The sequence below is a fragment of the Epargyreus clarus genome, unplaced genomic scaffold (genome assembly GCF_041222505.1).
Source record: "Epargyreus clarus isolate Ecla_fem2 unplaced genomic scaffold, WU_Ecla_fem_2.2 ptg000001l, whole genome shotgun sequence".
NCBI lineage: Eukaryota > Metazoa > Arthropoda > Insecta > Lepidoptera > Hesperiidae > Epargyreus > Epargyreus clarus.
In genome coordinates, this window is record NW_027332209.1 from 15,180,332 (window position 1) to 15,207,500 (window position 27,169).

The 27,169-nt window shown below is 43.4% G+C and overlaps 3 protein-coding genes and 1 long non-coding RNA gene across 15 annotated transcripts; 2 read left to right on the top strand and 2 right to left on the bottom strand.

Moving 5' to 3' along the window:
• The first annotated feature begins 37 nt into the window (after positions 1–37).
• LOC140742289 (uncharacterized) lies at positions 38–2,310 on the top strand. Its single transcript, XM_073073162.1, has 2 exons — positions 38–927; positions 1,947–2,310. Exons 1-2 carry the CDS (start codon positions 803–805, stop codon positions 2,308–2,310), a joined length of 489 nt encoding a protein of 162 aa, XP_072929263.1. The 5' UTR covers positions 38–802.
• Positions 2,311–3,325: 1,015 nt separating this feature from the next.
• On the bottom strand, positions 3,326–11,883 carry chn (zinc finger transcriptional factor charlatan). Of its 6 annotated transcripts, none has more exons than XM_073092930.1 (7): positions 11,823–11,883; positions 7,637–8,051; positions 6,466–6,654; positions 5,827–6,003; positions 4,674–5,438; positions 4,288–4,526; positions 3,326–3,692 (listed from the first exon to the last, which is right to left on the bottom strand). In XM_073092930.1, exons 2-7 carry the CDS (start codon positions 7,913–7,915, stop codon positions 3,350–3,352), a joined length of 1,992 nt encoding a protein of 663 aa, XP_072949031.1. In that variant the 5' UTR covers positions 7,916–8,051; positions 11,823–11,883; the 3' UTR covers positions 3,326–3,349. The 6 variants fall into 6 exon arrangements, with proteins under 6 accessions (XP_072949031.1, XP_072949017.1, XP_072949024.1 ...); XM_073092916.1 differs by lacking the exon at positions 11,823–11,883 and adding an exon at positions 8,671–8,789; XM_073092923.1 differs by lacking the exon at positions 11,823–11,883 and adding an exon at positions 8,607–8,760.
• Positions 10,912–26,929, top strand: Dhit (regulator of G protein signaling double hit). 7 transcript variants are annotated; one of them, XM_073092968.1, is made up of 7 exons: positions 10,912–11,577; positions 11,788–11,866; positions 12,454–12,542; positions 24,393–24,479; positions 25,091–25,152; positions 25,239–25,405; positions 26,262–26,929. In XM_073092968.1, the coding sequence occupies exons 2-7, from the start codon at positions 11,846–11,848 to the stop codon at positions 26,571–26,573; spliced, it is 738 nt and encodes a 245-aa protein (XP_072949069.1). In that variant the 5' UTR covers positions 10,912–11,577; positions 11,788–11,845; the 3' UTR covers positions 26,574–26,929. The 7 variants fall into 7 exon arrangements, with proteins under 7 accessions (XP_072949069.1, XP_072949093.1, XP_072949078.1 ...); XM_073092977.1 differs by having other exon boundaries at positions 10,924–11,045; XM_073092992.1 differs by lacking the exon at positions 11,788–11,866 and having other exon boundaries at positions 10,918–11,045.
• LOC140757335 (uncharacterized) lies at positions 16,678–22,633 on the bottom strand. Its single transcript, XR_012103960.1, has 2 exons — positions 22,431–22,633; positions 16,678–22,087 (listed from the first exon to the last, which is right to left on the bottom strand). It is a non-coding gene; the product is annotated as an uncharacterized LOC140757335 (long non-coding RNA).
• Positions 26,930–27,169: the final 240 nt, after the last annotated feature.

Below are 27,169 nucleotides of genomic sequence, written 5' to 3' on the forward strand. Positions count from 1 at the left end.
AAGGATTTTAATTTTGCTATATTTTGGCTTCAAATACAAGTAATATTTTAACAATCTTATTTATGATTTAATGTCAAATGAAAATAGAATAAGGGTTTACGTAAGCCCTAGAGTTCCTCGGGTCGCTCGGGCCGCTCGGATGATAGCAGCAGAACTGTAACCGATCGTATTCATCCTATGTTGGTACATTTTTATCGTGTGTTTACGAACGTCGTATCCGCGGGCTAATGAAGTGAGCGGAGGTGACGCCACTTCCGTCGCACTTAAGTTACAGGAAGGGTAGTTTTCTACCATTGTATGTCGGTTTGTCGTTGTTAACTAAACGTGGGCAGGCTAATTGAATTAATATAGCGTGTCGAATAATAAAAATAATTAATTTTAAAACTATAATTGCTATTGGTGGAAATTAAAAAAAAGTATCATTGTGTAAAAATTAAATAATTAAAGCAAAATGATTTATTCATTATATGTGTAATTATAGTCAAAATTACGATTACTTCATGTATTTTTGTTCGCCTGAGCTAATTTTTTTATAGATTTATAAACGTTTCTCGATACCTGACGCATCGGACACTACCCCTAGCGCACATCTTTTATTTGCTTCACGGATACGGCGGATCGTAAACGCACCACAGGGAGATACATGGGGGCCTTGGAAATCGAATAGAATCAAAATGCGGCTCGTCATCAACTATCTCGTTGTCGTCATCTTTTTTTTATATAAGAGTTTGATTCAATTTCAATATGGAAAAATACGATTACTGCATGGGCACTTCTGCAAGGCACAGAGACCTCCAAGGAGATGTCGATCGGCGGCAACGCCTCGAACGTTAGCGTAACGTCGCTACCGTGCTGCGCTGTGTGCGAGCTGACCGTGTGTGTGTGTGTGCAGGTGGCGAGCGCCGCGCCGCCCGCCGCCGGCTGCAGGTGAGCAACACCGCCGACACTACACAGCTTTATCCTGGATTCAATTTACAGACAGAATTCAATCGTGATCCCCCGTGATTGCGTTTGAATGGAAACTTCTTGACCCCCTGACCTAAAAAGTTTGTTGGAGGTTTTAAATTAAACATTATTCCGACTCCACATTTATTGTAGGGATAATTTAAATTGACGCGTACTTGGTATCATTCGCGTCGCCGTCGTTAAATCCTTTTGTTGTATATAGTAAATCCTAGAGTTTGGGTTCATGTGAGTTAATTAATTTTCAAATATTTTTCTACATATGAAAGTTTATAGAAATGGAAGAACTATTTTTTATTTCACCTAAGGTCATGAAAGTTTTGTCGATTAACACATCGAATATACATTTCATCGATATTAGTATATTTTCTAAAAGGTGAGTACACCAAACAATTTAAAAACATGAAAACTTTAGTACTTTGAACGAAATGCGAGAAGGGGTCATGATTCAACTTAGTCGTTTACACCTTCTTTTTAATTGATTTGAAAAAGGAAAGTCCTGTATTCGACCACTATGTATGTATGTTCGCGATTTTCTCAAAATCCACTCATCATATTTGGATGGGCTTTTCGTTATTTTATTCAAATTTGATTAACTTTATTTAATGGGATTTATACTCGGAACTTTAAAAGACCTACATATTACATAACTACACAGCCTCAGACGTACCTTTTTTGTAATTAATATCACCATTTTATTTATTACATTAAGTATTAAAGTGAAAATTGGTAGTATGTATCTAAACTAAGAAATTATCTTTTAAAGTTAAAAGCAATCAAGTCATCAAAAATTTATTGATGTTTTAATAAGTATCTTTAATAAGGAATCGATTAATAACTGAGAAATGAGGATACATTATAAGGTTTCGTCTTACTATCTGGTCAAATAAGTGATCGTTCGTTAATCTGCGAATATTCGAGCGATATCGATCGCTCGACGTGGAGATTTCTCGTTCACAGTTAAAATGTGTGCCTGCCCGCAGCCGGCTCGCGGAGAGCACGCCGGACCTCGTGCTGGACCTGCCGGCGCGCGACGCCGCCGACACCTTCGCGCACAACCGCGACACGCTGCGCAAGCGCCCCGCGCCCGCCAGCCCCGTGCCCGCGCGCAACACGGCGCGCGTGGCCGCCAAGTTCGCCGAGCTCACGCTCACCGGCGGCTCGCTCAAGCCCGCGCTGGCCGCCAAGCCCGCGCTGCTGCGCCGCCCCACGCCGCACCCGCACGCGCGCGCGCCGCCCGCCCCGCCCGCCGCGCCGCCCGCCCTGCCCGCGCCCGCCGCCGCGCCGCCCGCCCCCGCCGCCGCCGCCGCGCCGCCCGCCGCGCCCGAGCCCGGCGCCGCCGAGTAGCGGACCCCCGGTGCTATACCTTTTCGCACGTTCGCACGAGACGTCCGCGGGAGCGGCCGCCGACGCGGGATCTTCCGAGCGAATATTTTATACCTATTGTACTGAGTATATTATTTTTGTATGTGAATCTAAAGAACGCGATGCCTTAGATATCGGTTTGATTGAACTCGATGTAAACTTCGTGATGATAAGAGGAGCGAATTGTATTAAATTTCGTCATATATAACGGCGAACCCGCGAGTCGACCACGATGCGTTTTATACAATAAACAGTATTACCTACCGTTCTGTGTTATTATTACCTTCATATTAGTCGGTCTGTCACTGACAGTAATGTTAAGCTTAATATAGTTCTAATATTATTAAAAGTAATTAATAAAAGAAAACCAAGTGCCTACAGTGGCCTAATGTTGATGTAGTAGTTAACATATCTTTAGCTACTTGGTGTGGTTAACACTAAAGTTAGTCAAGCAGAAGTAAATTTACTTTGAGATATTGTAATAAACTAAACTTAGTTACTTGCAAACTAATTATATTCTCAGTTATACGTAATATTACTTTTTGGTAACCTTCTCTGCATAACTTGATAAATTTACTATACGTACGTCCCTGTACGTCTGTAATAAACCTCCGACACTATTGGAGTTAGGAGTCCTAACCAAGTTCGGCCATTGGTGCGTTGCTACGCCTGAGGACTAATTTGAAACGCATTGTATTGTGTATCCCTTATCACAGCTGGCACCGCTATTACAGTGCATTTATATTTTATATCTACAGATACCGTTAGCTTCTGATATAATCCGTGACAAAACAAAATAATATCGTTCTTAGTTTCGTACAAAACCCATGAACATCTTTTAAGTGTAATTTCCATAAAACCGTTCCATTTCTCAAAATATATTGTTTAGAAAAATATGACTATCTTTCACACGACGAAACACCTTGGGCAACATGTTCAGATGTTTAATTACGAGAAAAGGGATAAAATAAAACTCCTACATCATATAGTACAGAAGTATATTGCAAGGTGCGCTAGGGCGCTAGTAGCGCAGGCAGTGGTCGTGGTGCATGGCGTGGTGCATGGGCGCCGCGTTCTCCTTGTCGCGCGCGTAGTGCGGCGCGCCCGCCGCCGCGCCGCCCGCCGCGAACTCCGCGCCCAGCGCGGGCGCCTCGTACTCGTCGCCCGAGCCGTCCGACGCCTCCAGGTAGCCGAACAGGCGCGCCGCGCCCGCCGCCCGCCCCTCGCGCCGCCGCACCGCGCCGCCCGCCCCCGCACCCGCGCCCGCGCCGCCCGCCGCGCCGCCGCCCGGCGCCGCGCCCGCCGCGAACCCACCCGCCCGCGTCACGCCCGTCGGCACCTTCAGGTTGCGGCTCTCTATGTGGCTGTCGATAATGCACGCACGGGGTTTATAATGTGTCCTCTTTTGCTTCACGATAAATTGAATGTCCATCTCACTATAGGAGCTACTTCGGCGTCTAATTTAATAAAAAGTTAGTGATTAAATATAACCTACGTAACTAGAAAAGAGTTATTAAGGCTCAGTTTGCCATAATAATATGGCAAGGAAGTAGGCGTTATGCACGCTGCATCCGATTTTTTCTCTGCAAGCTCAAAGATCTAATCTTTGACTTTTTGAACCACGGATCTCATACATGAAGGAGGTCCATTGAAGGTGACCATTGCCGGGCTAGCCAAGAATTTAAATGTTTGTCTCGAAACTACTAAAGATATATTAATGCAGTTTTCATGCATTTATAAAAATTGCTTTTAAAAAGATTTATTCGAAACTTTATTGTTCACCGGTAATGGACAATACTTTGGCTTTTTATGATTTAAAACGTCATGAAATATTTTCTTCTGAACGCTTTCGTATCTCTTACATTTGTTCGCCCTGTGACTTATAAAGTTTCTTCAAATGAAAATTAACCTCGTCTTCATGTTCAGCAATGGCGGTTCAAATAATGTAGAAACACTCACTGCACTTCCCTAAGGTGATGAGCGAGTTGGTGCTGGTCATCGGCGAGGAAGGGACACTTGGCGCACGCCTTCTTGTTGTGCACCTTGTGCACGTGCGTGGCGAGCCGCTCCGCGCGCGCCGCCTTGTACTCGCACAGCGCGCACGCGAACGGCTTCAGGTGCGTGTTGAGGTGCCGCTTCAGGCACCAGTTGTCCGCGCCCGACCACGAGCAGTAGCAGCACGCGTAGCGCCGCTCTCCCTGCGCACAAATACCGCCACTTCATTGACGCTCCTCGCCAACTCTCGCATGCTGCACGATTGATACTTCTATCTACATTTTAATTGTGATACATCTTTATAATGTAACGAGCGTGTAGGTATAACAATTAGTCTGCATTGAACGTACTTTTCGACGCACGGGACTAGTGGATGCCGCCTTGTGCGGGACCGGAGGTGGCGCATCCGCCTTGACCAGCGGCGCTCGCTCCATCTTGACCGGCGGCGCGCGGCACTCCAGCACGGCGCCACCCAGCGCCTCCCCGCCCGCCTTGCCGCCCACGCCCACGCCCGCCACTCCGGTGACCCCGGCCACCACGCTCGACACACCCGCTACGCTCGTCGCCCCGGCTACGCCGCCGCAGTAGTGTCCAGCGCTCGGCACCCCACTCACGCCCGACACGCCGGTCACTCCCGGCACGCCGCCCACCCCAGACACACCGGTTACGCCCGTCACGCCCGCGACTCCACCGACGCCGGTGACCCCCGTCACACCCGCGATCCCGGTGGAACTGACGGCGCTGACGGAACCTGTCACGACCACCACGGTGCTCGCTCCCGTTCCCTGCTTGCCGCCCGCTCGTCTGATTCGGTTCATGTCGTAGGGCTGGTCGCGGTGCATGCGAAGAAAGTGTTTCTTGACGTGATCGGCGCGATTGAACTGTTTCTGGCAGAGGTAGCAGTGAAAAGGTTTTTCATCGCGATGGATGTTCTCGTGGCGCGTGAACAGGTCGCGGCGGTCGGTGGCGTACGGGCAGGCGCCGCACACGTAGCGCTTGCCGCCGTCGCCCGCGCCGTCGGGCTGCCCGGGCGAGCCGTCCGGCCCGCCCGCCGCCGCGCCGCCCGCCCCCGCGCCGCTCGGGCTGGCGCGTCTCTCTGTGCGCGCCGTTTCAACCTGTCAAATAAGGAACATAATATAATTATTAAATGAACAATTCAGTGTCGATTGGGGCGAATGTGCTTTTAAAAGTATCTCGGTCTTCTCGCACTCGTGCCACTGTTTTAGTTTTAAAAGAGAGGTATTTTGTAATTTATAGGGGACAAGTGCAAATGAAATATCTTCAGGATCTTCCTATGTTCATTTAATTTGAGCATCCAAGGTTATACTTTCGTTGCGATCGTGGAAAATGTGGCTTCAGATTCTTTCAGAGTTACCTACTTGAAGAGATTCAAAGGAGCCGTGTCAATTTAATTTTCTGGTTATCGACGGATCGATGAAGCATGTCCAGTGTCCACGAACGGCGGTCACCGACCGTCGGATGGTCTGCGTGCTCGTTAGTTACCTTATTCTTGAGGCGTTGCAGGTAGCGCGTGAGGTCGTCGAGCGCGGGGTTGTCGCGCAGCAGGTGGTCGGCGGCGGCGGGGTCGGAGTGGTGGTCGCGCGCGAGGTGCTGGCGCACGGCGCGCGCCCAGCCGCTGGCGAAGCCGCAGCCGGCCAGCGGGCACTGGAACGCGCGCGCCTGCAACACTCAACACCGTCTCTCATCGCCCCACTGATTCATAAATACACGATAGCATTAGCAGGACGCATTAGCTGCTATCTCATTTTATGTTTACATACCTACATTGATATATTCCACCCAAATCTGTTTTCTTTCTCTCCCTTTCTTCTCTCTTTCTCTCTAATATAGGTAGATACGGTAATGCATACATACACATACATTTGGATACATGAACAATCCGCCGAGTAACTCGCCGAACAATGACGAGTATAAACGCCGGTTACAGATTAGTCAGCGCGAGTAGGAGGATGTAATGTATACCAACACGGGTGTAATTTGCACTCGCCACGACGCTTGTCTGGTCTTCGAAGGAAGGAGTTTCTATTAAAGGTCTATCCGTGGCGCGGCGTTTTTACACTCGTAATTGGTCGGCAATGAAGAGTATATAATTGTTGCATAAAAGAGTTTGACTCGTCGCACCTGCGAGTGCGTGCCCAGCCAGTGCTCGGCGACGCGCGCGAGGAAGCCCACACATTCGCAGTCTGTACACTTGAAAAGTCGCTGTGCGGGGTTGTAGGAGGCCACGCGCGAGTGCGCCCACGCCAGCGGCTCCTCCGCCGCCGTCCAGCGATCTTCCGCTGAAGGATCCGTGCGCGGTGTGAAGTTCGCCTGATGATAGTTTAATATAAATTCAAAATTGTGTGGAAACTGTATTGTAAAAGGCGGTGGTCATTCCCGCATAACAACTGAGGGACAAGGATGTGGCTGAAAAACAGCGCTGCACGGATTCCTAACTCTGTGTCAGCAACAAACGCTGAGGCACCTCCTTTTGCCTATACAATTTAGATTTGTTTATTTTATTTGTATTTTTTTTTTCTCCTTTTTTTTTAATCTCTATATAATGCTTGTTCGCGGATAACTTCGTCGTTTATAAACCGTTTTTGATTTTTTTTTGGAAAAACAATACTTCCAAGGTGGTCCCATTATAAGGAAATCGGGGTCTGATGATGGAGACCAGAGAAATCGAGGGGAACTTTCAAGATTCGTAGGGGCGACTAGTGTGTTTGTATTTTTTTAAATTAAGTATTTTTTTATATATTATATTAATATAAACGTTAGTCTGTCATCACTAGAAAGGGTGAAAAAAAATAACAAAAAATATAACTGTCTTCTGTATATTTCTGCTCAGCTCAATATATTTCGTTGGAAAACGGCGTAAACAGTATGTCCAATATGAGCGCCGACTTAAGAAATATGTAATCAACCAACATTTTTTTTTTGTTTTTGTATAATATAGGAGTAGCAGACGAGCATGCAGTCCACTTGATGGTAAGTGGCTACTGCCGCCCATAGACATCTGTAATCAACCCCAGATAGGATTAGATATTCCTACCTGAGGTCGGCCACAGATGCGCCGCTAGGCAGAAATAGGTGTGGCGGTGGTGCCATCGGAGTCGAACCACAAAGGGTTCTACCACCTCTTTTTTTACTTTGTAGTGACATAGAAGTCGGTTGTATTATTTTGTTAATTTTTTTTTAGTTAGAAGAGTCATGTTTGGGAATGTACCTATTCCATGTATCTAATTTTAGGAAAAAGCCAATCGAGCAATGTTCGTGAGATGCAAATGTTGCGCTGGCGCAGAGGCCGTACCTGGAGGATGCCAGGCGGCGGGAAGCCGTTCTGCATGAGCGCGGCGAGCCCCCACGCCGTGATGTGCTCCTCGGGCCGCAGGTCGTCGTCGTGCAGGTCGCGCTCGGCCGCCGGGAACTCCACGCCCACGACGCCGCCCACGCCCACGTTCACATTCACGCTCACGCCCACTCCCACGGTGGCCTCCTCGCCGTACAATTTTTTAGTTATTTCCTTAAACATGTCCTCGCAGTCCATGGTGAGCGTCGACACGTTCTGCACGCCTGCGCCGCCCTCCATCGCCGCGCGCGCCACTACCTCACAGACATGACCGCCGCTGGCCTTATCGCTCTCTATGTTACATATGAAACAGTTCTTTTTTTTCAAGTTTCTATATTAGCTTTTATACTAGTGCACGGTGAATAATTTTGACCACCTGTATAATAAACGGTTGCATTTAATAAGAATTCAAAGAATGATTAGCATAAAAAACGCAACAAGTGTTGTTGCGAAGTATCTCCTCTGCGCAATATCGCGCGTATAGCTCATGCGTGGGGTCGGGAGAGCCCCAGGCGGTGGCGGTGGCGCGGCACGTCTCCCTCGGTACCTACTAGCGGCTGCACGGAAATAATTTGCTTACTTATAACGTGCGATTTGAAAAGACTAACGAATTTCGATCGCGCCTTATTAAATTTGTCTTGCGATATTCATGTTTTAATATAATATATCGCATTACGAATTTTATCGACATGTCGCGGCGAGCTACTGCCGGAACACCGGAACGCGCACAGTCGTCGAGTCGAGGACGATCGACAAAGGAAGGGTCGTCGTAAAACCTTCGATGCGGAACCACGACAATGAAGTGTCGATCGATTTTCACACACCGAGCGAGCAAAAACGGGTTCATTAACGTTAGTTTCGAAATACGACATCGACAGCCGCGAGATTCGACGAGATGCGATATTTCATAGCGAGAGAGAGCGCGACCCACCCCCACCCCCGCGACGGCGGCTGCGGCGCGGTCGGCTGCGGGCTCGAGCGGGGGGCCGGTGTACCTGCCAGAGCCGGCGCTGCTGGCCGCGTCGCGGGTGCGCGGCTACTAGGCGCTCCGCCGCGCTCGCCGGGCGGCGATCGATGCGGGTGGGGCGCGCCCTCGCCGCTGCCCGCCGCCGCCCGCCCGCCGCCGCCGCCGCCCGCCGCCCGCCCGCATCGATCGCCGCCCCGCCCGCCCCTGTGACCGACTGTGAGTGAGCCCACGCAATTCACGGGAGCCGGAAAAGCTCCTCGATACCTTCGCCCACCCGTGGCGACCCCTCGACCCTCCGGGTGCCTTTATTTCATATCGGCTCCTGCTTGCTGCAGCTGTCTTGTTATAAAAATAAAAATATATTAGACTATTAAAACAAATATTTTTTTATACATTGTTATACTAATCCATAATATAACTAAATAATTCTTAAATATTATGTCCAATATATACGACTTAGTATATAAAAGTTGCCAATCTGATGGCAACTAAGTTTTCGCTGTTTATAAGAATTAAGAATTATTTTATTTTATAAAGGTTTATGATCTTTATTATTTCTCTTAAGAATTACAAAAAATACCGCCGAATACTCTTAAGAATAACGCCGTGACAACATTACAAAGTATTACTTTATGTTTTTTACAACTTCTTTCCAACGTTTAGTAGGATTTTCTATATCTCTTTGTTAGTAATTACAACTAGCGAGGACAAAACAGTGAAAGTAAAGAATAGAAAGTTAAAGTAGAAATAAAATTGTATTTCAATTTTACTTATTGAGTAGGCAGTTAATTATTTAATAAAATAGGACATATTTTATATTTTGTCCTAAATGACGGCAGAAATAGATTATATTAATTATTTTAAACCAATTTCGAAAGTGGTAGAATAATATGATTGAAGCAGGGAGGTAGGTATAAGTGCCACACGTTTTTCTAATATTAAACAATTCTGCTTTGGTGGAAATCAAATACAATGTGTTCAGCTTACACCAAAGTCGTTTTTTACTTACATATATATTTTTTTGTTATAATATAGGAGTAGCAGACGAGCATGCAATCTACCTGATGGTAAGTGGCTACTGCCGTCCATGGACATCTGTAATCAACCCCAGGATAAGATATTCCTATCTGAGGTAGGCCACAGATGCGCCGCTACCCTTGAGGACTAAATGGAATGTTTTGGAAAAGTATGTCGCCCTTGCCCTTCAAACCCTTCACACTTCTCACCCTTCAAACTAGAACACAGCAATTAACAACACCATTGTTAATAGGCAGAAATAGGTGTGGCGATGGTGCCGCCGGAGTCGAACCACAAACCGTTCAACTAAATTCAAACATATTGTTAATAATACGAACTTTATTGGTAATCTTGTTTTCTAAGACTCCATATAATATATTATATACCTGTTCGTTCAAATTAATATCTACCGATAAATTTTCTTAACAAATATATTTTATAGGGAGATTTAGATTTAAAAAGATTGGAGAATCCTTTGTGATTGGACTCCGGCGGCACTAACGCCACACCTATTTCTATCTAAAAACAGCAGTGTTATATATAGTTTAAAGGGTGTGGTGTTTGGGGCATTGAACGTGTTAAAGGAGACATACTTTTCCGAGGAGTTCCAGCTAAATTGTCAGGGGTAGCGACGCATCTGAGGCCGACCTCAGGTAGGAATCTAATCCTATCTGGGGCTGGTTACAGATGTCCATGAGTAGCAGTAGTTACTTAGTACAGTTGAGTACAGTAGTACAGTAGGTGGACTGTCTCGGTGTAGGTGGCTCGTCTGCCACTCCTATATTATAAAATAAAAAAGGGCCGCTCAGCCCTTACACTCCCGTTATCTTTACTTCCACCGATTTCGAACTTGAACCAGGACTTATTAATTTAAATATAAACTACTTAGAATCTTGTTAGAATTTACTTATCAGCTAATGAAATATCTACCTACTTGCTTCCATTTTATTTGAAATCCCTATGAATATAGGTACGTAGCTTTGCGTGGGATTGTTTCTCGGACGTCGAAACATGAATGAAAACCAACTACGTTGCGGCATTGCAAAAATCGATATGCGCTAGGCAGATTGGAGTAGAAATTGAAGCGAAGGCGAATCCAGCGAGTGAATAGCATTCAGTTCAGCGACCGCAGCGGCGCTCTCGGAACACGGCGCGTGCCGAGCGGCCCCGAGCGCGGGCCGAGCGCGGCCGGAGTGCGGGCCGGCAGCGCGCGCAGGCGCGGCGGCGGGCGGGCGGCGGCGCGCGGTCGATCGCCAGTCGCGCCCCGGCCGCGGCCCGTCCCCGTGTGCCCTGCCGCCCCATGCCGCGCCCGCGCCGCCGCTGCCGCTAGCGCCGGCATGGCCGGCGAGCCGCCCGCCGCCGCACCGGCTCTCTAGCCGCGGGCAGGTGAGCCGCCGTTCGATGGTCCCGTCGCCGTTCACCGTCACGAGGTGATCGGTTCCGGTCACTCGACGACGTTCTGCCCGAGTCGGATCCTTTCGTGTCGGTGTGGTTCGGCCGCGTGAAGGTTATCGAGGAAGCGCAAGGAATACCTTAACCTTAGTGTGTCGTAGCTCGCGGACGTGTCGTGTCGAATCCTAGCTAACGGACCGCCCGTCGCGGTCCTCGGCGCTGCAGCTGCGGCCGGCGGCGGCGTGCGGCGCCCTTGTTTACAATACAAACCGCGCGCCGCGCCGATATAGCGGCCGTCGATAAACAGCGCGAAGCGGTAAGCGCCTCAATGAGCGCGCTAAAAATACTCGTGGACGACCCTCACCCACTACCCTCCAAACGCTGTTTATTTTCGAGTCGCCTCGTCGTTACGCGTCTTCCGCGCTTCCTCGCTGACCGCGCGCTGCCGCCGCTCCGGCGCGCCCGCGACGCGCGCCGCGGCTCCCACGAGGGCGGGCGGGCGGTCGCCGTCTTGTGCTTACGAGAGGTCGAACGATTACTCATATTGTAGATTGATCCTGGCCGGTGACGTCCAATGAGATACTATTGAATTATACATTTTATTAATGTCACGTACAGTAAACGTACACGACGGTACAATATGCGGTAAAAGTATGTAAAATTACGGTCGTAAGGAAAGATCTTCAAAAGTACGCACGCATTTGGACGATTTTACCGTAACGTCGTGTCGTTTCAGGACGAAAAGTGTTAATAAAAAATAAAGGACAATACTTGGCTTTGGATTGAACCGTGTAATGAACGTGGCGTTGCGCGCTGTGAGTCACCGCCTCGGCGTCACCGGCGACTGTGCGCCAGCGTGAGCGCGCAGTCGCCGCGCCGCCGCCCGCCGCCGCCCGCTCCGCCCGCCCACTGTGCAATGTGTACTTTCCGACACTGGGCTCGCCTTATGTGCGTGCCATGGTACGTACTCCCTTAGTATACGTCCTCATTTGTATTACGCGGGATGTTATCGGATATGGACAAATAAATCATTATATACAGATCATACCTATAAGCCTTTTGTGTAGTAGTTAAAAAAATATATATCAGTAGGTGAGGAGGCTATGTAATACCTATACAAAACGACGACTGTGACCGAAATCTTCGCAAGTTATTATCTATCTGTGGATGTAATAGTTGCAGTTTTTGATGGTACATCACGTATTATTGTTAGTTCTAACACAAAACAACGATGAGAGCCGTCTCGGAAAGAAGGCAATTTGTATACAGTAGATAGATCAGTGCATTAACGGCAGAGAGAGAAATGCAAGATAAAGTACACGTTGCACGAGCGGCGTGCGCGGGGCGGGCGCCGGGCGGGCGCGCGGCGGGCGCGTGCACTAGAGCGGGCCGTGTGTTGCAGATGTGCAGCTTGGCTGCGCTGGCGCGCGGCTGCCGGCCCGCCGCCAAGCCGTGCTGCCTCTGCTGGTGCTGCTGCTGCTCGTGCTCATGGTCAGTAGCACCCCTACCTCTCCCCCTACCCTACCCTCCCGCGCTGTACTCAGACATTGGTGCGATCGTAAGGAATCTTTTGTCATGTTGCAGGGCCAAGTGGTAAGTGCGGCGGACGCCCGCCGAGCCGGAGACGCCGCTCGTCCCTGGGGTCAACCTGCTTTAATGTACCTATTTTAGTCATTAGTTTATAGGCCATTGTTTTAAATTCATGACTGCGACATGTGATAAAAGGAAATAGTTGTGGTTAAAGTTGTGGCTCCTAAAACATTATTATTATTGAGGTTTTTTGTAGGTAAATCTGCCAATTTTTAATGAATATGGATAAATTAATATCATCATCATGTTAAATATTATTAAACTAGTTCCAATTATTATTTTCTCAATAATATATGTTAAATTGAACGGTATTGAATATAACGGAATATGTAATAATGTAATAATAAAGTTATAATAGTACATTACAATACGAGGACGAAAAATTTTTTTCTGACAAGTGTGAGTTTGCAGGCCGAGCCGCAGGCGAGGACTGCAATCACGTAAAACGTCAATTTACGCACGCCGTGATATAAAATAATATTTTATATCACGGCGTGCGTAAATTGACGTTTTACGCACGCTTCGCGTGCGCAAAACCCCCATTTCCGACCCCGTAATATAAAATTTTATACAACACGCGGACGAAAAATGTTTTTCTGACTCGTGTGATTGCAGTCCTCGCCTGCGGCTCGGCCTGCAAACTCACACTTGTCAGAAAAAAATTTTTCGTCCTCGTATTGTAATGTACTATTAATTCTTATATTAATAATATGAAGAAAAGGGTATACGTGATAACCTAACCTAACATTTAGGGTATATATCTAATATTTTTAAAAATTCAGCTTTCGCAATGTAAATATGGTCAGAATAACAATTGTAAGGGTAAAATTAAACAATTTCCCAAGTGAGAGTCGCACGCGAAGGGTTCCGTAACACCTTGTTGAACGATTTTACGATCTGTCGGTATTAATAACTAAATTTGCAATGTCAGTTAAAAGTACAACAGCAAAGTTATGCCATTAAAAATAAGACGAGGTAAAAATAACCTATTAATTAAACACTCACAATAGATTAATATGGAACTTGGTATAATTTTAGATTAAGAGACAGAGATCTTTGAATAAGAGACAAACCCTACTATTCTGTAAGTGCTTTAAAATAATCAAATTTTAGGTAAACAACATGTAAAAAAAGTTTAAACTAATTTCATTACAGTCACTTTTATATTAATTTTAAATACGGCGATATTACATAAAATCATTATTACCTTGTGTGATACCTATCTACTCATGCGAGTACGTGTGTGCATACGAGAAATTGCGTCCTTAAATTGATCAAAACGAATTGTCTTTATTAACAACCATATTATTGAGTGTTATGAATAGTAAAATAGAGATAATAGATATTCAGACATGCCACATTTAAATGTAATGGCCCAAGTACATCTAAAGATGTTAATGATAATGATTATTATGTATGTAAGAATAGAGTTGAAAGTCCAAAAAGATACAAGATGGTCAGTAATAAGCATGTTTTTTTAAGATGGTAGAATTATTCCTGGTTGTTTCCGGAAGTACCACTGTATCAATTTCCCGATATATGATATTATTATTAAATAAGTATTGGTATTAATGTTGCAACGGATAGCAGTTTGCCTTGTGGCCGCATAGCCGGATATCCGGCGGGACTTTGCTAAAATTAGAGTTGAAGAGAGCAAGTCAGCTGTACCTCACAAAGCTTAAAAATAACCTGACCTATAAAACCCTGTAAGAAACACTATATTCTGATGTAAATCCTAGGATTTACCAATTGAATGGTGTAAAAGTCCGAAATAAACGATGATCTTAGATTCTTTCGGGCTTTTACCATTGTGAGTTGGTAAATGTTAAGATTTGCCGGCAAATCTCAAGATTTGCAGGACTTTGAACTTTTACAGTAACACTTACAGTCTAATCTATGCTTACAGTATCCTGTATGCTGTAAATGTAAAAGTCGTGGATTTTTCAAGTAGGTATTTAAGTCCAAATGAACTTTTACAGTAACACTTACGGTCTAATCTATGCTTACAGTATCCTGTATGCTGTAAATGTAAAAGTCGTGAATTTTTCAAGTAGGTATTTAAGTCCAAATCCGAAGCTGAAAGATTAACGAAAATTTCTGAAAGAAGTACGAGGCCGATTTTGATAAAAATTAAAACTACCACATTACATTTTAAAAAAATCTATTTCCCTGGGAATCGAACGAGTTCTTCTTGGAACTAAACAACCTGTATTATTCCACCATTGAATACTGTCGATTGTAACGATTAAATTCGGGGAAATAAATGGATGACTAACTAAAGGAAAAGGCTTATTTTGAAGAAAATATTTTTTTATACATTTTATACTAACTCTTAACTAATTCTTTGATACGTCCATTAGTTAAGGCTAAGTATGAGAAATAGATTGACAACTACTGTCCCGCCAAAAATGACAACTAATTACTCAATAAGGTATTATTTCTTGGTGTATACAAATTATTTCTAACGTTTAATATGAATTTCAATATATTTTTGGTAGAAATTAGTCGGTTTTGATTCGGAGAAATAATTTAGGCAAATTGACAATTTAGCATCAGTATTTAACGGAATACCTAAATTTACTCGAAGATAAAAATATAAATTCTGGGGAACAAAACATGTCCTGTTGAAAGATTTGAAACATTAGGCCACAGACATGTTATAATATGCGAAATATTTAAATTTATAAATGGCAGGAATTTAACTGCCAGCTTAATATGAAATATATGATTTTTCTTAAAACAGAGCCTTTTTCTTTAGTTTGTCATTTATAACTACTCCCCTGAACTTGATCTTGATAACATTATCGACACTATCCGATGGTGGAATAACACACACAGTGTTTTGTTTATTTTTCAAAATAAAGTTGTTCGATTGGTGAGGAATAGGTGCTACTATGCGGTATCCGGCCGGATAGGTGCTGCTATCTTGTCCCTGTAGTTCCGGGACCAGAATAGGGCTACGGTATCCCCTGCCTGTCGTAAGAGGCGACTAAAAGGGGCTTCCGGGGTTGCGGGCGGCAAGAGTGGGAGCTCGAACCGCCCGGCTAGTGACCCCGGGAAGGACGGCGGTATGTGTGGTCGCATACCGTCGTGCCCACCAGACGGTGTGGCGAGCATCAAGCTCACCTGGGCAGAGCCCGATGGGGCAACGCGCTAAGAGGACTCCGGTTGCGTTCCTTTGGAGATCCCGGAGTCCTCTACGCAGCGCCGAGGACGGCCACCGGGGGGGTTTTAGTGCGGTAAGAATCCCACATAACTCCGTGCCGCTCCCACGGCATAGGGTACCTTTTGAAGGTTTCCCCCTCGTAAACAAAAAAAAAAAAAAGGTGCTGCTATCTGGTATCCGGCCGGATAGTGTATAGGTCGCCGGATAGGCCGGATACCGGATAGTTGCCGGATATCCGTTGCATCACTAATTCGTATTACTTATAAGTGTTGTGTTTTTATTTAAAAGTTAGTACGGGAAATAAACTTTTAAGAGGTGTTTCATCGTAGTTCGTTAAGCCGATTTTAGTTTAAGGTAGGACTGAGGTAGGTATTTCCTATTTGGGGTTATCATCATAAGGCGTTTATGAAAAATCGAATATGGAATGTAATAAAAAATTATTTGTTGATCTTTTCACACGGCACTTTCTGGAGTATCCGACGCGTCCATCAGCGTGCAGCCTGCTGAGCGTGTCGAATATAGCTTAAATGTGAATGAGGTGTATAACTAAATATAAGAATAAGCATAAAATTGGCCAAGAGCAACTTGAACTCGCACACGGTGGGTTCCGTAACACCAAACTTTTCATATATTTTTTATATTTCTTGTTATAGCGGCCACCCTTATACCTACATAATCTGTAATAAATTACAAGTATCTATCTATTACGGTTCAGGAGATAGAGCCCTGTGACAGACGGACAGATAGCGGAGATTGTTATTTCTGTACCGTTTTCCATTATAGTACAATTTTGGTAAAAAATCATACTAGGAATTATTAAGAATGACTGACAGTCTTGTTGTACGGGGCCAGGTATAATTAATAAAAAGGTTTAGTTCGACAATTCACGTTTATTACACGGCAGACATATTTGACAAGTAAGAAAAAAATAAGATGGCTTCCCGTCGTTGATGTCACTATTTGACATTATGGTTGGCGCGAAATTTAAATTTTCAACATACTCCCCCGCGTTGAAAGCATCGCTTTCAATCTGAGATATTTGTTTCTGGATCATGTATCAGAGGGACAATTTTGCTGAATGACCGGCGAATGATGCCATTAGACGTCTTAATGTCAGCTACACGGCAGATTCCGTCCGAACCAGGATGCACTGCAACTATTCGGCCCAGCTTCCATTTCAATGGCGGAGTATTATCTTCCTTCACTAGGACCATAGTATTAATTTTCAGAGACTGCTTACACGATCGCCATTTTGCTCTCTGTTGGAGTTCAGAGATATACTCCTTATTCCACCGTGTCCAGAAATGTTGGCGTAACTGCTGTATACGTTGGAAGCGCGTCAATCTGTTGGCAGGGATATCTCCAGCATAATTTTCCTCAGGAATAGCAGTGAGAGGCCGGCCGATGAGAAAATGACCGGGTGTGAGAGGTGTCAGGTCTTCTGGATCCGACGATAGCGGAGTGAGTGGCCGAGAGTTTAGTATAGCTTCTATCTGCACTAGTGTTGTAGTAAGCTCCTCGAACGTTAGATTACAATTTCCCAGCACTCTATTTAAATGAAATTTTATCGACTTAACACCTGCCTCCCAAAGACCGCCAAAATGTGGGCTATATGCAGGTATGAAATGAAAATCTACGTTATCTGAGGCTGCACTCTCAGCCAGAGAGTCACAATTAGACTTTAGAAATTTAGCTAAATCGTTACATGCACCAACAAACGAGGTACCATTATCTGAGAAAATATGGGACGGTTTTCCCCTACGCGATATAAATCGGCGTAACGCTAACAGGTAATTATTACTAGTTAAGTCACTCACTAGTTCCAGATGTACTGCCTTAGTTGTGAAACAAACGAAAATAGCAATATATGATTTAAATAATCTACAACCGCGGCCAGTGCGGGTCGCGCAAGACACAGGTCCCGCGTAGTCAACACCTACACTATCAAATGGGTATCCACCGGACGCGAGCCGTTGCCGTGGCAAATCTCCCATCAACGGAGCAATCACTTTACCCTTTAATCGATTGCAACGCACACACTGACGAAAACATTTCTTTGCTAAGTTGCGACCACCTATCGGCCAATAAGTTTCACGAATTGTAGCTAGCAATAATTGAGGACCGGCATGCATTAATTTTTTATGCTCAAATTCGAATAATAATTTAGTAACATGATGTGTGGACTGTAACATAATAGGATGCTTTTTCTCAAATGAAAAATTAGAATTATTTAACCGACCTCCGACACGAATTAAATTGTCACTATCTAAAAATACATTAAATTTAGTTAATGGGCTTTTACGAGATAATTGTTGATGTTTAATTAATAAACTGTATTCCGGAAATGATTGCATTTGTGAAATTTTTACTATCAGTTTTAACGCTTCATTTAATTCATCAGTACTCAAAAAACTTGTTTTATTACCTGGTTCCTTTTTTAATTTCCGTACAAATCGTAACACATAAGCTACTGTTCGTTGAAGTCTAGCTAGATTTGAAAAGCGACTGAAATCTATAAGTTCACAAGGGAGCTTTGATGTAACGTGTAATGAAATGGTATTACGCGTTTCAGGTAATTTATCAACTACAGTTGGACAAGTTGGCCAGTGGGACTCATCACATTTTAAGAAATCTGGTCCATGCCACCACAGATGACAAGACTGAAGAGCATTAGCGCTAACACCACGAGAAATCAAATCCGCTGGATTTTTATCCGTTGGAACATGTCTCCAAATACAGTTAATGGTTTTATCTAATATTTCAGCGATTCGATTACGCACAAATGGCTGTAATTTAGACGGCAACATTTTTAGCCAACCCAAAACTATGGTTGAGTCAGTCCAGAAGGTTACACGTGCGATTTTGACTCGCAGCGCAGTAACAGCCTTCTCGTATAGACGAGCACCGACTAAGGCACCGCAAAGTTCGAGACGAGGAACTGTCGTAGGTTTGATTGGAGCAACTCGGCTTTTACCTATTAATAAATTAATTGAAATCTGACCTTTAGCGTCAAAACTTCGGACATAGATACACGAACCATATGCTTGCTCCGAAGCATCTGTGAATATATGCAATTCTAGCTGAGTAGGTAAGTCACAGACAACATGTCGTGGAACGCGAAGGCTGCTTAGACTCGGAAGACTATCTACCACTTCATTCCACATCGGACTTATTTCAGATGGAAGTTCATCGTCCCAAGCCAGCCTGTGAAGCCACAATTTTTGTAAAATTATTTTCATACGGATAATACAAGGTGAAAGAAGTCCTAAGGGGTCGAATATTTGGGCAATTACCGACAAAATATCTCGCTTTGTATTTCCTTTGGCAATAGTTGGACTGATGGGAAAATAAAACTGGTCCGATAGTGGATGCCATCCCAAGCCTAGTGTCTTACTCGGCTCAATGTCCCCTATATTAACCTCTAGCGATGGCTCATTAGAGTCAGACAACAACTGAAGGTTATTAGACCTCCACTTCCTTAGAGGCATGCAGGCTGAAGCGAGCTCTGCAGTTACCTGCTCACGTATATAAAAAAGTTCACTGATTTCCTCACCTCCTGTGATTAAATCATCGACATAAAAGTCGTGAATAATGATATCTGCTATTTTGGGATCTTTACAGTCTAAACCGATCTGTTTAATGCACCGCGTAGCAAGAAAGGGAGCACTAGCAGTCCCATAAGTTACGCGATTTAATTCATAAATTTTAATGGGATCAGACTGATCTCCACGCCACATTATCTGCTGCAATGGTCTATCATCAGAATGCACGACTATTTGCCGGTACATTTTTTCAACATCAGCTACCAATACATACCGATGTTGCCGAAATCTTATAAGTATCGACAGAAGGTCATCCTGCACTGTGGCTCCTATCATCTGAATATTATTGAATGATACACCTGACGTAGTAGGACTGCTCGCATTAAATACAACTCTTAATTTAGTAGTCGTACTACACTCACGTAATATTCCGTGATGGGGTATAAAGTAATTGGGCCCCGCAGTACAAGGCTTACATTCTGTCATGTGACCTAATGCTTCGTATTCGGACATGAAATCTTTATACATTTTACCAAACGAATTATCTTTTTTAAGTCTGCGCTCTAACGATATTAAACAATGTTTAGCTCGCTGATGTGAATCCCCCAACACGTCGGGTGTTTGTTTTAATGGGACCCTAACGCAGAAACGTCCATCTGCGAGGCGAGTGGTGTTTTTTATAAAATGTTCTTCACATAATTTTTCTTCAGGGAAGTACTGACATGACTGAGGGCTGACTTCTTCAAGCTGCCAAAAACGCATTAATTGGTTTTGAATGTCATCATCAGGATGATGTGAAGATTCCTTATCAATTTTACAAAATTTACATTTAATATTATGTGGCAACGACAATTTACAGTAACCACTAATTGGACCGGAAACTATCCAACCAAGTCTAGTCTCATAAAGTATTGGCTTTCCGTCACCTAATTTTATATTTTGCAAACCTAAAATGTCCCAAAACATATCAGCGCCGATGATTAAATCAACGGCGGCGGGCGAATAAAAATAAGGGTCTGCTAAGCAAATGTCAGATGGGATCTGTAAACTAGTGATATCTATCTGACACTCAGGCACATTATTAGTAATAGATGGAAGAATGAAGCAATTTAAACATGCTGAATAACTTTCATTTAGCGAACTGATTGATAATCGACACATCTGACTAATATGTGAAGCTACATTATTTATACCTATCACAGATCTATCGGTGCTGGTTGTTGGGAGATTTAATTTTTTGTGTAATCTTTCGGTCATAAGACATGAAGTGCTGCCACTGTCTAATATTGCACGAGCAATGACTTCGCAATTGTTCTTATCATGCAGTTTCACTAATGCAGTGGATAATAAAACATCACTATGTCCGAATTTTTCATCTGTAGTAGTGACACTTCCCGTCAGAGTAATATTAGTGGACTGTGGAGCTTTTCCAACCGGTTGGACTACTGCATCCCTACTAGCAGTGACATTAGGTATAGATGTGGTATGAACATCCCGTTTCACACTAAACTCGTTAACATGTATTAATGTGTGATGTTTGCGCTTACATACTTTACAACCGGGTTTTTTACATGAATTTGCATAATGTCCACTACGGAAGCAGTTAAAACAAATTTTATATGTAGGAATTAACTTATATCGCTCTTCACTACTTAATGCTATAAATGTAGGACAGTTATTTAAATAATGTTCACCATTGCAGTTAGGACATGGTTTCATAGACGGTGCAGATGAATTATTTGTATTATTATTAAAACCATGCTGTACAGACAACATTGTCTTAATTTTAGTTGTACTTTTGTTACCAGAATTGTTTTGTGACAGTTCTATTGTTTCAATTAAATCTGCCCTATTATGCATAAATTCAAGAAAGGAATCCAGGTTAATTGGTTTATCTTTGGGTAAATTACCTTTAATTTGTTCCCACTCACGGTATGTTTTGACATCTAACTTGTGCGTAATGACATAAATTAGAAGTGTGTCCCAATGTTTAACCGGTTCCCCCAATGATTCTAAAGCCCTTAAATTTTTATTTAATGAATCAATTACCCGCTTTAAATTACTAGATGATTCTTTTGTGGCTGGTTCAATATTAAATAAAGCTGAGACATGATTCTGTATCAATAAACGTTTGTTATCAAACCGATCACACAAAAGATTCCAAGCTATGGAATAGTTTTTTGCGGAAAAATCAAATGATTGAATTACCACGGCAGCGGAACCCATCAGAGACGCCCTCAAGTAATGAAACTTGTTAATTTCATCAATATCATCATTATTGTGAATTAAGCTTGAGAATGTATCGCGAAATTCTAACCAACTTTCATATGAACCTCCAAACTTTGGCAACTGAATAGTGGGCAACTTAACCAACCTTTGATTAGTGCGTGAATTAGATGCATTTTCTAACTTTTGACCCTCTCTGTAGCTTTCTAAAAATTCCTGTGCCTCTGCAAGTAATTTATAATATTGTTTCTCAAATTCGTTTCGTTCAGTTAATTGTAACTCGATATTTTCAGAGTGACATTCCAATTTTAATTGTACCTCGTCAAATTGATCATATAAAGATTCGATCTTACCAATACGTAATTGTAACTCCCTGGCCTCAGAAGGATTAATCGCAGACACGTTTAATGCCGTCAGATACGTCGCGAACGCAGTTACTCGACCTTTGATACTGCCACGTTTTTTAATTAACTCTTTTTCCTCGGTCATTTTGGGAGCCTGGCACAGTCGACCTGAAATTTACACAGATAGCCTATGTTTACTTAGGTACTTAGGACTATTACATAAAGGCCTCAGAAACTATTGATGTTGTTACAACAATATTATTTGAAATTGACAATATGTATTTAACATGTTAGAACTTTTACAACTTTTACACTTATTTACTTTGCTTATGTACACTTGTCTTATTTTAGAAATAGTCTTGACTCTAAATTGACTGAATTACAATCTTATTAAGGCAAACAGTAACGAATTAACGAAATTTACAATTTCTTTTTGTAAAGGTATTTTACGTAGGTAACTTTTACAATACACTTATATTCGTTATAATACCAATAATATAATGTTACTGACCTTATTTATCGTCGAATTATATGTAATTATACCTGATTAAGAGTGTTGGGTGCTAAATAACTACCACAATTTTTCACAATTTCACCGTTGAAGTTTGAACTCTCGACCACTCCGACGACTCGCAATCCCGTTGCAATATAATTTGCGGTCCACGGCTTCAATATCCACAATCTTCACAATCAATTTTAAGCTGGTATTTTATATCCGGCTCGAAGGACCATGTACGGGGCCAGGTATAATTAATAAAAAGGTTTAGTTCGACAATTCACGTTTATTACACGGCAGACATATTTGACAAGTAAGAAAAAAATAAGATGGCTTCCCGTCGTTGATGTCACTATTTGACATTATGGTTGGCGCGAAATTTAAATTTTCAACACTTGTTAAAGTACAATCGCACAATCTATCAAAATAGACGCTATTATAAAATATTAAAATATTTTTAATTTAAGCAAACTCAACATTAGATAATTTACAAACATAGTAATCTCAAATGCAATAAGCATTCAACACAAAGAAAACACGTCTGAGAATAGAAGAATAGTTAGATTAGAATTATCTCACATTTTATGCCAAAAAAAATTAAATGTTTAGGTATGTATTACGTTTCAAAAGATAGAGCTGTGTGACAGACGGGTAGACAGCGAAGGCTTAGTGATAGGGTTCCGTTTTTGCTCTGCATACGGAACCCTAAAAATATAAGACTTACATACAAACAGCTTGTGCTACGCAGCCTACGCTAGCTATCGATATAATATAATATTTTCATGAAGATAATGTAAACGCGATCTTAAAGAGACTACGGAGTTGTAACGATACGGTTACGATGCGATGTAACGATAAAATATACTCTTTTGGTCCTTTGTGTGTGAACGTGCACTGTGACGACATCCGAAGTGCGTGAAAATTGATCTTTTATTATTTATCAAGTCAATTGAAACATTTCCAACAGTTTATATTTTTACTATTATATTTGATGTAAAAAGTAAATTAAAGAAATCAATAGTATGTGCACATTCCTTATTTAACTGACTAAAGTTAATAACGTTCGAACTAACTTAGTCTTGTTAAAATTAGTTAGTAGAAATGGATTGAATTTAGTTGACGTAGTCACACAACCAAATTGCATCTAACTAAATTTAATAACATTGCAACTAAACGTAGTCTGATCAGAAGTAAAGTTAGTTGTATTGAACTAAACATAATTTAAGTACCTTTGATTAAACTAAGATAAATACAAACTAAACGCAGCCTGGTTATATTTAAAACTAATTGACATGAACTTAATTTAGTTGACGTGGTTCGACAACATAAATGTCAACTAATTAAACATATCCCATAAAAAGTGATAAAATATTTTAAATTTACTTCGTTGTTCAATTTTAGATATCGGTGTGCGTGATCATTATAAAAATTCACTCTCGTAATTTCTAATATTTATAACTTTATAATTACAAATATGTACGAGTAGTACAAAATATTACACATTACACGTAAAGGCTCGACACGACACGAGCTATCATATCGTGCCGTATCGTCATACGTCATAGTATCATACTTACCTAAAAAAATAACTTACTTTGTAGGTAGCCATTTATGCTAAACTTGCATTATTCCCTAGCCAACATTATGTTGTGGATATAAATTCTGTTCTTCACAAAAGAAGTATTAACTTAAAAAGTAAAAGGTAAATAGGTACCCGATTGTTCGTCAACTGTTTTCGAGTGACATTGGCTTCAGATTAGGCCAAGAAGGTTACTTACGACGACATGACAAAATACGCCAGGCAGACTAAGCTGCGAGTGGAACTTTTACTTTTATTCGAGAAATTACTCTTTCACACGAGGTATAATAAACTTTATTTTAATAAATACAAATGAAAATGTTTATGATAAATGATAAACATAATTACATAAATAATAGTATGTCGTGTGTAGTATGTGTGTGGTAATGTATGTGCAGGTTGGCGACGCGCGGCTCGGAGGGCGGCCCCGGCAAGAAGCCACCCGAGCCCGGCCACGAGCCGCTGCTGCTCGACGGCGACGCGCCGTGAGTATCACGCGTCACACTCGCTTCACTCGACACACTCACCACACCGGTCACACCCGCTATATTCGCAACACTCACCGCACTCGCCTCACTCGCCACACTCGCCACACACGCCACGCACGCCACGCACGCCACACTCGCCACACTCGCCTCACTCGCCACACACGCCACACTCGCCACACACGCCACGCACGCCACGCACGCCACACTCGCCACGCTCGCCACTCTCGCCACACTCGCCACTCTCGCCACACTCGCCTCACTCGCCTCACCCGCCTCACCCGCCTCACCCGCCACACCCCACGCTCCCACACGCGTCTTATCATGTAATAGTAATACCTACTTACTATCATCGTTATATATTTTCATAGCGGGCAGGCGGCAAGAGGGTTGAAGGAAAGATAGAAAATGTGCAGATCGTCTGATACCCCTTCCTCGATCACTGTTGTACGAACTTGTCGTCGAATACTTATTAATTTAATATTGATGATTTATTTAAGAATATTACGAAAAGATCGAATAGCAATAAATAATTACTTCTTTTTTCATTGTTTTGATACTCAGCAGATTCAGTTCCACTACATAGTATTGATCCAATTCCCGTGTTGCAGGCCCACTCTGGAGGAGATACAGAGCTGGGGACAGTCCTTCGATCGCCTGATGCGCAGCGCAGGTGCCACTTTAAGTATTTTTTTATAATGAGATATATTGAGTAATTTCGGTGTTGCGGTAGTAACGCAGTCGTTTTTGCACCCGCAGCCGGACGAAAGGTGTTCCGGGACTTCCTGCGCGGCGAGTACTCCGAGGAAAATATAATGTTTTGGCTGGCGTGCGAGGAGCTCAAGCGCGAGACCGACCCCGACGCCGTCGAGGAGAAGGCGCGCTTCATATACGAAGATTACATCTCTATATTGTCGCCCAAGGAGGTACTTCTATCACAAAACTTTGCCGACCGTCTCGTCTGTGCAACTCTATAATTATAGTCTCAACGGCTGCTGCCTTCTTCGAATCCGCGATTATACTTATATATATACTCCAAGGATTCCAAAAGGGCAGTCTACATTTATTTAGAAAAAAATAGGACTCATCTACAGGATATCTTTCTTATGATATTAATTTCATAATTTTTAGAGAGATAAAATTGTTACTTTTTAGCGTATGGTCTATTCTTAGTAAACTACAATTGCCTACAACTCGTATTCCCTCGCTTGGCGCGTATTGGATGATTTTCAAAATTATACACCTATTAAGAATGTACTTATCATTTGTTTTAACGGTTATGAAAAACGCGAGGACAGATTATGAACACGTCGTGTGTGAGGGTGTAGGTCAAATGAACTTATATTATTAGCCCATGCTCTCAGAAAACATAAGAAAGACTTGCACAATGTCAGTCAAGGCTCGTCAGTATCGTACATGTCTTCAGTACATAGATATTAGATACTGAAACCGCAGTGAAGTTGGACTTTTGATCGAAGTCATTCGTATAATATTAAAAATAAAACGGAATATAAAATGTTACCTACATTTGGTTATTAAGTTTTTTCTTCGTGTGTCAGTAGTAAAGTATTTATTTATCTATAGATGTCATGAATCACATCAAACAAGGTTTCAAAATGAAAATTGATCCCGTAAAAAGTGTTATAAATTGAAAAGTACATTATATTACGCTTGACTACTTTTTTAATGGGTATGTGTATACGTACTGTACTACTGTAGACGAACTGTATTGTGTTGGCTAATTATCTGAAACTATGGTGTCATTAGTATTATTAATAACAGGTATCCTTGGATTCGCGCGTGCGCGAGACCGTTAACCGTAACATGGTGGAGCCTACGCCGCACACGTTCGACGAGGCGCAGCTGCAGATCTACACGTTGATGCACCGCGACTCTTACCCGCGCTTCGTCAACTCGCCGCTGTATAAGGCGCTGGCGCGCATCTCCGCCGGTTCGCCGGGGGGTGCCACGAGCGGCGCGGCGGGCGGCGCCACGAGCGGCGCGGCGAGCGGCGCGACGACTGGCACGACCAGTGGCTTGGCCCCCGTCGCCGCCCCCGCGCCCGCTACCACCGACAAGGACGGTGCTCAGTGACGTCGGCCTCGCCTCGTGCAATAATAGAACCACGTGTCTTCTTTTGTGTATATACTTTCGATATAATAATAATTATTATTAATCTTAAACGGGTACTAAAATTGTATATAGGTAGAATAAGTTTAGGAGTAGGTGAGGCGCGCGCGGGACGACCCCGCGGCGACTTCGTCGGTCCACCGCCGCCTGCGCCCCGCTCGCCCCTTCGTCGTTTTTCTCTAACCCTTATCCTGTCCCTCCCCTCCTCCCGATTTCCCTCAATCCCCGCACGGCGCAGAGTCGCGTCTCTAGTTAGAAGCAATAAAGGTGGACCAATTAAGTTTGCCAGTGAGTCAACGAATAAATCAGTTCATGTAAAACTGGGTGTTTCATTTCGATATTCCTGAAAATCCTGTATGTAGAGAGATATAGTCCGAGCCAAACTTTTAGTCCGCCCTGAATTTGTGCGCAGGTGTAGTCGGAGGGCCAATGTGGTCGAACACAACTACAAGCATATACTCCATAGCATGCAGTCCACCTGATGGTAAGTGGCTACTGCCGCCCATGGACATCTGTAATCAACCCCAGATAGGATTAGATATTCCTACCTGAGGTCGGCC